The sequence below is a fragment of the Aphis gossypii genome, chromosome 2 (assembly GCF_020184175.1).
Source record: "Aphis gossypii isolate Hap1 chromosome 2, ASM2018417v2, whole genome shotgun sequence".
Lineage (NCBI taxonomy): Eukaryota > Metazoa > Arthropoda > Insecta > Hemiptera > Aphididae > Aphis > Aphis gossypii.
Genome location: NC_065531.1, coordinates 717,459 through 731,198, shown reverse-complemented (window position 1 = coordinate 731,198; position 13,740 = coordinate 717,459). Strand labels below are relative to the sequence as shown.

The window sequence follows — 13,740 nt, the reverse complement described above, 5'->3', positions numbered from 1 at the left end:
GAGGTGGACTCGACAGTCGGTGGGGACATTGGACGTCAACCATTGGTCATCGTAGCGATACGTCGTATCACCATCAATATAATTTATAGTGTGTACGTTTACACCTGGTAGTTTTTCTTTTTATCGTCGAGAGATTTACGTGACGTGTTACAAACGTTAAAGCGATATTATATTGCTATCTTAGGGTTCCGTTAGGTCGACGTCGTAGGCCAATATTTTGATTATTCAAATTATGTAAATTAACCCATAACCGCACCATGCTCCCGGAGTAAATGTTCGATTTATGTACTACCCGAAACAACAATAATGGCCGGCCAAAAGTTTCAGTACGATGAAAGCGGAGCTACGTTTTTCTATTTTTTATTGTCGTTTCTGGCTCTTCTGCTGGTACCCGGCACGTATTACTGGTGGCCGAGAAAACAAAAAGAAGGTAATGATAATCAACAATTGTCATCAATACATGAATGTTGTTTAAATTTTTGTTAACTGTTTGAATTTAAGATCCAAAAGCGTTGGCATCTGAATGTTATTGTCCAGGATGCCGAAAAAAAAAGCTTGTCCTGCAGTCCACTAAACCGTGGGAACTGATGAAAAGAACATGCATGTGAGTTATTTATATTTTGAACATAGTCAAAGGTTATAGGTACTAAGCAGAATATATTAAGTAAGAGTTGAAACTACTTTTGTAATTTTTTTCTATTCAACAAATATTCGGTTTTGTGTTGTGAATATAGAGTACCTACACCTATGACCCAATCTAACCAGATCAACATAACTGTTTTAAAAACTCTAGAGTTCAAGAAAACTACTATCGTAAGAAATATTAAAAAACTAGAAAATTCAATTTAATTAATTCTTTATTATTTTTATATTTATTTGTTAATTTAAGATAATTACAATCTATACAAAATTGAAAATAGTGTAGTAAGTAAATTTAATGACATTTACTATGAAATAGAGACTCTTGGAAATGCCACCTAAGATGACAATTCAGTTTTATTTTATTGTTTTTTTAATTAAAATTTTTTTTTTTTGTAAATTTATATTTTTATCTTATCTATTTAGCGAATATCTTAGCTATTGAATATTAAGTCTTGTGGGTATGTATATGGAAGAAAATGATAGTATGATTAATGGATTTGAATGAGAGTATAGTTTTGAAAAGAATTTGTGTAATAAGACTTATTAAAAATCATTTAGGGTTTGGAGTTTAAAGTCTGTGTGAAGATTTTTGTTAGTTACATACTAAGAGACAGAGGTTATTAGTCATAGACAAATTAATTGACATTTAGTGTTTTGGTGTTGGGCAGACTCTTAAAGTTAAATATCATGAATCCAAACTGGGTGAATTATTGATTTGTATAATTTGACCTTATTTATGTAAGGTAATTAATTTTATATAATATAATATAATATAAAGAGACACAATCTAGCGTTAAATTATTTATGTTGTTGTTTTAAATACAAACTATGTGGGCTGATAATTGTCTTAATTTATTAATGGTGTAGGACATAATTAATTCATATTTGATTTTTGTTGTGTACGTATTTCAAACTCTAATAAATTCTATATAGTTATTAATAAAATAATTTAGATTATATATTTTAAGAGTCATATTTACAATTAATTAGATATTAAATTATATTTACTCAAATATTTTGAATATATTTTAGAAAAGTCATCATTATTGGTGGATGGGTGTTATTGGCTTTTCTTGCCTACAAAGTATCCCAGTTTGATTATGAGAGTGCAAGTTTTGATCCATATGACATTCTCAATGTTCCAATTGTAAGTATTCATAATTATTTAGGTATTACATATTTATTTTTTTTACAAACATTTTTTTGGTTTGTTTAGGGAACTAGTGAAAAAGTAATTAAAAAAGCTTATAGAAGGTTGTCATTAATTTACCATCCAGATAAGGAAACTGGAGATGAAAAAAAATTTATGAAGCTTACTAAAGGTAAAATTATTAAATATTTCAAAATAAGAACATTCATTCATAGTTTCTAATAAAATATACAAATAATTATTTGTTCAGTATATTAGAAATAGTGAAAAACATTTAATTTTTACTTAAATATTTGATGAAAGAAATATTAATTACTTTACGTTTTACTCTTTACATGTCTATAATAAAATCTTACTATAATTTAAATTATTCTCAAGAAGGTTTATACACATACCCTTCTCCCATTTCCACTTCCACAAATAATCAATTAGTTTTAGAATTTTTTATTTTCAATATTTTTAATTCATACAAGCTTACAAAACTAATAATTAAGCTAAACTAGAATTATATTTATATTTTTGTTATTAAACCCGGTCCATTTGAAGAATTAGTAAATTAATTTATTAATCTTATTAGTGATGACAAATAATATGTACTTATTAATTGTTTCTTAATTTTTTGATATATATTTATTTTAAAATAATTAATAATACTTTCTACTATGTTGTTATCTTCCCAGTCGACCACCAAATTTTTATTAATAAATCATTATTCATAATATTATGTACATTTTTAAATACATTAGCTTATCAAGCCTTAACTGATGATGAGTCCAGAAAAAATTGGGAAAAATATGGAAATCCAGATGGACCTGGTGCAATGAGTTTTGGAATAGCATTACCATCATGGATTGTAGAAAAAGAAAATTCAGTTTGGGTAATAATTAATATTTTAATAATAATAATTATCATCGTCGTGAAATATTTTGAACAATTGGTTTAAATTTTAATAAATATCTAAACCATTAATCATTTTTGTTTATAGGTTTTAGGTCTATATGCATTAGTTTTTATGATTGCACTTCCTACTACAGTTGGTATGTGGTGGTATAAATCTATCAGATATTCTGGTGATAAGGTAGAAAATTTATTATGTTGTATATAATTAAAATGTTACTCTTTCTAATTTTAGTTTTTCTTTAATTTTTTTTTTTTTTTTATTTTACAGGTTTTATTAGAGACCTCTAGAATGTATTATTATTTTTTACATAAGTCAAATTCTATACCTTTGAAACGAGTTATAATGATTTTAAGTGCTTCATTAGAGTTTGAAAAAAAGTATAATAGTGAAATTGTTGAACGATCTTCAGATGAATATGAAATGCCTCAAGTAAAAAATTAACATTTAAAATACATATATAATATTTATAATTGTTTTATTTAGTTAGTCTACATTATGATAAGTTATTATAATACTACTTACAAATGTTGTTCAAATTAACTACGGTATTACTTTTAATTTATTTATTTTTGATTATTATTATTGACTAACATTTCAAATAAATCGGATATTTATTAGTTATTATTCATAATATATTTTATTTTCTAGCTTATAAAACAACTTTATAATTTTGGAGAAAAGGCACAAAAAGAACCACCACTGTCTTATAATTATTCAATTAAAGCTAGAGCTTTGATACATGCACATCTGTCTCGCCTGGTACTTAAGGCAGATACATTAGATTTAGATCGTATGTACATAGTTAAGAAATGTCCATATTTAATACAAGAAATGGTTGGTGTTGTTTCTCAACTAATTTTACTAGCATATGCTCAAAGAGGTTTGTATGATTAATAATAATGCTTGGGAATATTTAAACTAAATATTTAATTTGTTTATTAGTGCCTCGTTTGCTTAATATTGAAACTATAGAAAACTGTATGAAACTTTGTCCCATGGTGGTCCAAGCATTATGGGAGTATAAAAGTCCATTTATGCAATTACCATACATTACTGAGGATCACATAAAACATTTTGACAATAAAAAGGTTAGTTGTAAATATCATTTAGATAACCAAATTTCTTCATTGTTTTATTATATTTGTAGAAACGTGTTAGGAGTATTCAGCACCTTGCTCAATTAAAAAATGAAGACAGGCGAAGCACGTTAAAATTTTTATCTGATAGTCAGTATGAAGATTTAGTTAAAGTATTGGGTAGAATGCCCTATATAGACTTTAAAGTTCGTTGTGAAGGTATTGATTAGAATATATTAATCATTTTGTTTATTCATCAAAATATAATATTTATATTATACAATTTTTTTTAGTTATTGATGATGAAGCTACAACAGTCTATACAGCTGGAGCTATAGTAACCGTAACTGTACAGTTGAAAAGACGAGATATGAGGGTATTGTTTGGAGATGATTCATATGCAGATAAACATCATATTGAGCCAGAAAAAAATGCTGCTAAAGAAACAGAAAAACCAGATAAGTTAGAGAAACCTATGTCTAATGAAGATGTTATAGAAAATAGTGAAAATGTTGAAAATAAAGAATTAAAAGACGATGAAAAAGAAAAGAAAGCAACTAAGGGTATTTGGCAGCAAAAGCGCCAATCAGGAAAAGGTAAAAAAAGTGGAAATGTCAAAAAACAAAAAGCTACTTTATCAGCATCAGCTAAGAAAAAAATTAAAAAGAAAGAAAAATTAGAAAAAGCAAAAGTAAGTATTAATTTGACTTTAATTCGCTGATAAACTTCAATAATGACAGTAGTACATAAGATTTATTAAACTTGTAAAATGCTTTTTTTAGTTATTAATTTCAAACCATTGTCTGTGTTCTTTCTGATTCATTTATTATCAAATACTAGTCTTAATATCTTAATCTGTACATTTATACATTATTTTCATATAATTTAGTAATTTAATTAGATTATAATGCCAATATTTACTAATTTATCAAAGTTTTATCATTTTTTTGAAAAACCTCAAGAATCGTTTTGCTTAAAATTTAATCATCACTTTTAAAATATACATTTACGAGTATATTATTTTATATTTAATTATTTAATTGTCTAGTTAGGAGATTCAGAAATTAAAGAAACTGAAGATGATAAAACTGAAGATAAAGAAAAATTAAAAGATAATAATGTTTCATCAGATGATGACTCTGATTCAGATAATGAAAGTTCTAGTGATGCTTCTGGTGACGAATCAGAGAAAACAGATGCTGAAGAAACAACAGATGATAAAAAAAAGGTATTTATAATATATTTTTTTTAAACAAGTATTTATTTTTTCGAAATAGGAATTTGATGTAAAATGGAAATTAACTCATTGAATATATAGAATGAGTTAAACATATAAATAATGTTATTCTAATGATAATTTAATAAATAAATACAGTAAGTTCCCATTACAACAAATACCGATACAACGAAACATCCCGTTATAACGAAAGTTATAGAGGTCCCCTACCGAAAAACTATTTTGTTACAACAAAATTTCCGTTAAAATTCGGTCCCTTGGAGTTAGTTGTAACGGGAACTTACTGTATTAACAATAAAAGACGAGTGGCTTGGCGTGACTCAGTGCTTGTGATTAATCATGTAATGTGATTGAGAGCAAGTACTGTCCTCAGCCACTTGTTCCTGGATAAGTGTCCATTAGAGAATTGTAGTGGTAAATAACATTTTAATTGACTTCTCACTTCCATTGTTGTATACTGATGATTCGTTAATCATGAAACACACATTATTTCAAAAAGTATTAACAATTTTAAAAATATTTTCCTTACATTATTTACAAGCAAAATAAAATATATATATATATATATATAATTTTTGAAATTTTTCACCTAATTTCATATTCTGAAACAAATTTTTTTTTTTTTATTATTTGAATACATAGAAATTGAAATAAAATGAAAATTTTTGAAGTTTAAATATTTAAGTTTAGGTAGACTGAATGAAGTTGTACAGGCATATCTAGTAAAATTTTAGTCTACTACTCAGTCCACGTAAACTTAAAATACTTATTTATAATTAAAAAAACTACTTGTCCGAATTTTAATTTTTATGTATCGAAATACATCACAAAGTATAAAAATTTCTTCTTCTTCTTATGTGCCTTCACAACTCTGTAAGAGTTATGGTTGCCACCATCACTGATCTCCAATAATCATAATCCTATATCCTTTCCTCCCTATCTGTTACTTCTAGCCTCTCTAGATCTTGTTGCACTCCATCTATCCATTGTTTCTTGGGTCTGCCTCAGGGCCATCTGCCTGTTGGCTTGTATTCAATTGCTGCTCTAACTTAAAAATACTAATATTAAATAAATATTGTTTTATTTTAACTATAAATATAAAATTATATTAAAGAAATATTTTCAAAAATGTTTAAGTTAATAAAATAATTTGTTGTTCGTGATGAAAGAATCATTTGGTACAAGTATACGATGAAGTTAAACCAGTTGTTTTTTTAAGAGTGTTTAATATAAGTGTGTATCTATACTTAATAATGTTATTTGTTTTATATTAGGTTTCAGCAAATAATGATGACGATGATGACGATGATTGGGATAAATTTCAATCTGGAGCCAATAAAAAAGATAGAGTACTTGAAGGCAGAACTAAACAATCACATTTGGTCCACTCTCCATATTTTCCTGAAGTATAAGATATTAACTATATAAACTAATTAATTATAATATTTATATTTTTTTAATTAACAAAACTTATTTATAATTTCAATATCTTTACAGGAAAAACACGAATATTGGTGGGTTTATTTAAGTGATCGGAAAAGTCGTACATTATTGACTGTTCCATATCATGTTACTGAACTTGTTGATGAAGAAGAAATTCAATTAAAATTTACAGCTCCTAGGTGGCCTGGAGTTTATGTTTTTGCCGTTTGTCTGAGATCGGATTCATACTTTGGTTTTGACCAAATGCATGATATCAAAGTAAGTATTAAAAAAAAAAGACATAGACAAACAATAAGTTGTATAATGTATCTATTCCTAGCAATATTATCTACTTATTATTAAATTTTATTATTTATAGCTTATAAAATATTTTTATTTGACATTCATACATCATGTGCACAGAATTCTATTTATTTAATCTACAAGGATTTAGTCATTATAATTCTTAAACTATCAACTTTTTCTGTCTATACTTCAAAAAAATGTGTGATATTTTTAAATTCAAGTAACCTACGGTTTTATTCAAAACATAAATGTAAACAATTTGATTATTTCTGAGAGAGAAAAACTAATAAGGTTGAAACATTTTAATATTTGTGTACTTAGAAATTTTCAAATACTTAAGTAATTTTGAGTATTATAAAAGTATATATACAATAAAATGTCTCAATATCAATCCATCAATGCTACTAAATTTTCTGTTCGTCAATTGAAAGTACTTGACTATAAATTTTCTATGAAGTACTTAACTAAACCTTCCCTCCCCAACAAAAATAAACTCATGTAGTATTTGCCAATAAAAAAATATTAGTGTATAGTTTCTTGCATTATTTTCCTACTTTATCATTTTTAGTTGGATGTAAAAGAAGCACCAGAACCTTTAACAGAACATCCTCAGTGGGATATTTCTGATGAAGAAGATGACACTAAAGAAGAAGATAAGCAAAGTGATATTTCAGAATTTACTACAGATGAAGATGTCGAAGATTAAATAATACTAACATATAAAACCTTTGGGTGACCTGAAAAACAAAGAAGTTCAAAACAATAACTAGAGTTTAAAGTGAGTAAAATAATATTAATTATGATAATATTATTTTAAAGGCTTTACACTTAAAGCAATTTAAAAAATATATTTATCAACAAATTAGTGTAATTATGCAATATTTTCAATTTTATTGTTTTATATTTCATAATATTATATTCAATGTTAAATGTAATTATTTAAGAATGAAATGCTTTTTTTATTTGACTGATAAAATATATTTTGTTTAAATCAATTATAAATATAATACATTTATATATTTAGCCATCTGCCTTATTATTTTACCTACTTTTCACTCATTAATAATAATGAATTATTTTCATACATTTTATTGTTGACCATATTATTATTTAAACTAACATAAAATGAAATTATAGTTTTGTAAATTATTTTTTACTCAAAAGTCCTATTTCCTAGTACTTTTAATTAAATAATAATAATAATAATTAATTATCAATATGGAATGACTGACTTTTGACTCTAAACGTTACAGTTAATCATTAATAATTTGCATTTATTGTTGTCAAATTATAGGAACATAAAAATTAAATTATTTAATATATTGTCTTTAAAGTATTACTGACACTTAAAAAACTGTTAAAAGTGCATATTCTACTTGGAAATGTCAATATAGTTAGGAAAAAATTTTCTTTAAATTAACGATTATCATTTATTAAATATGTTAATTTACATAATATATTCCTATTAAAATACTTTTTTGATGTTAAAATGTGTATTGCTAGTATAGCTAAAATTTTCAACAATGAATAATTATTAAATACCCATATAAATATGCAATGAAATTTATAACATAACTACTAAGATTTTATCTATATTGAATACTTTTTTTTATATATAGTTAGTGGCAATTGGCAATTATTATTAGACTAGGCAATGATTGGCTTTCTGGTTATAATACTGTTCTATTGTTGATGTGCATTGTGTAACTATGCCAATAGCATTAATCAGGTTGATAGTTGTTTGTAATCTGTACAATTTTTAAAACATAAAATATTAGTATAATTTCTTCTCATCATTAGTTTTAAATGTAAGTAAATTTGTATGAAAAAAAAAATAGAACATTATTTATACTTTAAGCTAAACTTAGTCATTTTATGAAGGCGTCATTATTAAATTTGGTTTCTTGTATTACTTAATGAACTGTGGAAAAATTAATTTTTTTAATTTATTTGCATTCTAAAAAAAAAATGTATATTAGTACTATATTTGTTCATTAGATATTACCATTAATTAAATATTATACATTTAATATACATTATTTAATCAATGACATTACCTATGTAATTTAATTTGCATAACTATTATAATCTATAATATGTGTCTGCACAGTGCACATTGTACATCAAAAAGTATCTAATAAAGGTTAACCTAATTGAAAGATGTGGATTTAAAAATAAATTACGGTCACCCATTCATTAATGATAAAAAGCTGTCATAAGAATCCTTTCTGTATTTAAACTGAGAACTAATTAATAAATAACACCATAACTATTAGGATATATATTATATATTATTATAAGTAAATTATGACATAATATATTTTGCTGAATAGAAAATACAAATGTAGTATTGAATTAATTTTTTTTAAAGTAAAATACTAGGAAATACTTAAAGAATTAGCTTATTATTAAATTTTTAAAACTATGATAAATGTATTTTAGACACTAAGTTAACGACAGAAACTTGGTGGAATTCCATCATCCATCCTAGCACGTTTCCTTGCTTGCATACCAGAAAAAAATTCTTGCACATCCTCAACTTTGACTACTTTATCACCTTTAAAACTGCCCAGCCACTCTCCTAATTCTTCTTTGAATTGATTATACTCTAAAATATTTAAAAATAACATAAGACATATTGTTATTATACTAATATAAACGCAAACACAAATACTAACGATGAGCTAATTCCACTGCTGCCACTCTATCCATTGATGATAAGGCTTTTGAAAGACCATCTTCACTTTGTTTTTCCTTGGCCATCATTCTTTCACGGCTTTTATTTTCATATGCTTGTAATGTATCTTGTTGATCAACAATAAATGGAACGCCTTCTTTTTTATATAATTCCTAAAAATATATCAAAATTATTGCCTATTTAATTGTGATTTTTATATTTATCTTGTTATCATACAATACAAGTAGAACATGTGCAAAGTTGTTGTCGCCAACCTTCTACCCAGAAAGAACTTCCAATAATTTTCTTTGGATCTTTTGCATTTAATAATTTACAATTTTCCTCACTAGAAGTACCAGCTTTAGCATTCTCAGATATCTAAATAAAAAAAATTATATGACAAATATACAACTTGTTATGTAATTTAAACATACCTTGTCCTTGGGTGCAATATTTAATTCATTTTCAGCATTATCTAAAAATAAATATTTTTTGTAAGAATGATGTTTTGTATAATGCTAGTTAAGAATTTACCTTGAGAATCCTTGACTGTATCTACAACATCTATATCCTATTTATAAAAAAAAAAAATTATTTTATTTTCAAATTAAAATGTAAATATATTTTCAAGAAATAGCAATTTAATACATAACATTATAGAAAAAAATAAATTAAATTATTTTGTATAACTATGATTTTTGTTTGTTTAGGAATCAAATATCACATTTCAATAATAATCATAATCATATATGTGAAATAAGTCAGTTATAGCAGAAGAAAATTATTATTTAATACACAGAAATGAGAAATTAATTAAAAAAATTATTTGGAAACATACCTCAGATTCATCACCTTTTTCGATTTTCTGTACAGAATCATCAGTAACTGCAAAATAATATGTAATAATTTTAATGTAATATAATATTTAGTTAATAAGTGTGTTTCAAATTGTTTAAATGGTTGCTTATTTTGATATATATATAAAATATATTATGATTTTTGGTACTGAAATAAATTGATTAACTAAATGTATTTTTACTATATTGATTATAATCTCTACATATAGAAAAACAAATCAATTCTTACCAATTAAATGATTGTAAGCTGGCAAGAAACTTAATTTTGATGTACAATCAGAACATATCATTTCAGAATAATCATCTGGATTCATATCTTTGGTGCCCAAATGCTAATAAAATAATTTGTTAATAGCTGAATCTAAAATTATTTACATTTAATTAGTACCTTGCTATGAAACCAATCTTCACAAACAATGCATTGTATCATCTCATCAGTATTTTCAGGATCGGGGTATGGACGTTGACAAATGCAGTATAAACCCTTAAAATTTTGATTGTAAATGTTACGGTCATTTGCTTCAGGTTTTAACTAGTTTTAAAAAAGAAAAGATTGTAGTTATTAAAACATTTGATAAAATTAATAATAAAAAGTTATCCACTATTACACCTTAATAACCTAGACAGTACAAAACATATTATATTATATCTTTGATTATAAATTTATTTATTATAATTAATGATTATAATAAATAAAGATTGACTAAAATGATTAATTCAACTTGTATTTGCTGATCTACTGTTTAAAAAAATATTTAAATATTTAACTACGAGAATATTTTTTGCAATATTACATCTTATGCAATGGTCAGTGTAAAATAAGAGTGACCAATTTTGCATAAACACCAATGATTTTTTTGACAATCTCTCACCATATCCCTTTTGTTATCTAAAAATACAACTTATTGACAATAATAATTTCTTATTAGGCAACTACAATAAATCTCATATCTACTAACTCAAGTAAAATTTAGTTAATACAATGTATAATGTATTAATTAAAGGTATTAGAATTTTGTTAAGACATATTTATCTAATGAAATACAAAATACATTATTTATTTACCGGTTCCAATTGACACTCTGATGTTAGCTTATCACTTCCACAGTCACATCGATAATTCCTTAAAAAAAATAAAAAGTAAAAATTACATACTAATTACTATCAAAGATAGGACTTCTTATATTTATTGCATTTTCAGGGGATTGGAAGCGGCGATTTTCTGTCTTGGTCTACACACGAGTAACATAGGATTATAGACGTATTCTATGTCCATTATACCGATTGATATAATGAAGCGATAAGAATTTTGAAAACATATATGAATTTGTTGTCAAGTCTACTTTAGATTGATTTTCTCACATTTTTGATACTACCCCCCAAAAATCCTAAAAACCATATATTAAATAAAAAAAATTTAAAATTAACATACTTCAATTTTTGGAAAAATTTAAATCAAAAAATTAAAAATATGGGAAAGTCGATCTAAAGTAGACTTGATGAAAAATTCATATCCATTTTCATAATTCTTATCGCTTCATTACATCAATTGGTACGTTGGACATAAAATACATTTATAACCCTATGTTACATGTGTGTAAGACAAAGACAGAAAATCGCTGCTTCCAATCCCTATATGAATAAACATGTTACATTTTTTCTATATATTTCATCAATTTTTAAACAACATTCTACTTCTACCTGAGATTTATATATTAATATTTTTATGGAAATATAAAATAATTTAGTCAACAAAATGATTATCTTAAAAATTAAAAAAAAAAATTGCATACAATTTTTTTTTGAAAATGTTTGAATGAAAATAAAAAATGAGACTTTTACTACTCAATCATATTTTTCACACTTAGTACTATAAAAAAAACTTATTTAAATAAATTGATTGTCCACAGAAATTCTTATAGTGATACAGGACTTTAAGGAAATACTATAGAAAATAATAATAAAAAATATAATAAAAGAATTATTTTCAAAAAAAATTAATTCATCCTATCATTTGTTTACAAATAATAAAACATAATACTATGATAACAATATATTTAAATACATAAAATATTCTTTCAAACATAGATTAGAATTATTTTATGTAAATAAAGATCAATTATTAAATGTAAATTTATCAAATATATTACAATGACTTACTTAATGATGAGTTCAACTCAACACCTAATCAACAGCAGAGCTATTACCTAATTTTCACCTTTTTTTTATCTAGGATTTGAAATATGGTTCTTTCATTGTAATTATAACTATACACTATTGTAGTACTGTTTAAGAACTACAGGCTTTAAAACAAGTAATACATTATAAATGAGCAGTAAATTAAATAAATAAATAAAAATAATATATATATATTGTTAACGTTAAACAAATATATATATATATATATATAATATTAATATGCTAGATGGCTAGATAGCATTTTATTAAGATAAAAAGAGAGGACACATAAATAAAAAATTCATGTATTTGATAATTGTCAATTATTTGTTTAAGTATATATATTTATAAAAATAGTTGTTGGATGGCAAATAACTGGACCTCATAATTTTAAAATGAAACCAAATATTTTAGTATCATTTAGTACTTAGTTAAATAGTTTTATATGAATGTAATCATCTTAATTTAAATGTAAGTTAAGTGTAATGATATATTATGGGTAATAATTAAATTATGCGAATAGTATACCTAAAAGTAAAACATATTGTATCTACCTTTTAGTCCATAACTCAACCAAGTCATGGTCTTCATGGCATTGGTACATACAGGGCAAACATACTGCACCAGGTAACTTATCTTTTTCAGTGCAAGTTAAACATGCATACAACGCTTGTCGATTCATATATCCCTATAACAAAGTTTAATTAATACATCTATTCACAGTACCATACAATAAGATGGTAGACAAACCTGAGAATAAGTGCAACTATCACTTTCGGACGCCTCAAGTATCAGATTGGCTTGTTCGATCTCAGCATTTTGATCGTTGATATACTCGACAAGCCCGACCACCTGATCCTCTTCATTTTCGTTGAAAGAATTACCCTCAGACTCGGACATGATTGACAAGCGATCGAGATTACGACGCAACACACACGACACACGTCGATTACAATAATAAGCAACTAACAGCAGCTAACGGGTATCGACTGTAAAAATGTAAAATCGATCAGTCTTTTCTTAGGATCAGCAATCCAGCGTTCAGCGCTTTCAGTTTCACAAACCGCCACTAGTACGTTGATTATAGCTTACAGTTCAGTGTTCACTGTTGGTCTGTTGAAACACTTGAAACTTTTAACTTCTAATAGTCGTTACCGCTTACCACAGAATCGTATTTAATGCGCATGCGTGCGAATAGCTGTGTGTGTATTTATTTTGTATACTGTTTTTTCTGTACATGGTTATTTTTATGTGGTTATTTATTGTTTATGTCGCTCAGCAGGATGTTTACCTT

At 25.4% G+C, this 13,740-nt stretch overlaps 2 protein-coding genes across 4 annotated transcripts; one reads left to right on the top strand and one right to left on the bottom strand.

The window, feature by feature from the left end:
- The first annotated feature begins 16 nt into the window (after nt 1–16).
- LOC114132769 (translocation protein SEC63 homolog) lies at nt 17–10,443 on the top strand. Of its 2 annotated transcripts, XR_007604298.1 has the most exons (16): nt 18–430; nt 502–604; nt 1,675–1,789; nt 1,859–1,964; nt 2,539–2,669; nt 2,778–2,870; nt 2,961–3,122; nt 3,342–3,573; nt 3,636–3,781; nt 3,841–3,988; nt 4,063–4,460; nt 4,818–4,997; nt 6,281–6,412; nt 6,504–6,707; nt 7,303–7,512; nt 10,122–10,443. XR_007604298.1 is itself a non-coding variant. In XM_027998335.2 (15 exons), the coding sequence occupies exons 1-15, from the start codon at nt 307–309 to the stop codon at nt 7,438–7,440; spliced, it is 2,412 nt and encodes an 803-aa protein (XP_027854136.2). In that variant the 5' UTR covers nt 17–306; the 3' UTR covers nt 7,441–7,513. The 2 variants fall into 2 exon arrangements, 1 of the variants encoding a protein (XP_027854136.2); XM_027998335.2 differs by lacking the exon at nt 10,122–10,443 and having other exon boundaries at nt 17–430; nt 7,303–7,513.
- Nucleotides 9,005–13,690, bottom strand: LOC114132766 (putative E3 ubiquitin-protein ligase UBR7). 2 transcript variants are annotated; one of them, XM_027998331.2, is made up of 12 exons: nt 13,511–13,690; nt 13,197–13,435; nt 13,001–13,134; nt 11,334–11,391; nt 10,657–10,800; nt 10,498–10,600; nt 10,250–10,296; nt 9,946–9,982; nt 9,846–9,886; nt 9,649–9,789; nt 9,413–9,584; nt 9,005–9,342 (listed from the first exon to the last, which is right to left on the bottom strand). In XM_027998331.2, exons 2-12 carry the CDS (start codon nt 13,344–13,346, stop codon nt 9,185–9,187), a joined length of 1,185 nt encoding a protein of 394 aa, XP_027854132.1. In that variant the 5' UTR covers nt 13,347–13,435; nt 13,511–13,690; the 3' UTR covers nt 9,005–9,184. The 2 variants fall into 2 exon arrangements, with proteins under 2 accessions (XP_027854132.1, XP_027854133.1); XM_027998332.2 differs by having other exon boundaries at nt 13,539–13,684.
- Nucleotides 13,691–13,740: the final 50 nt, after the last annotated feature.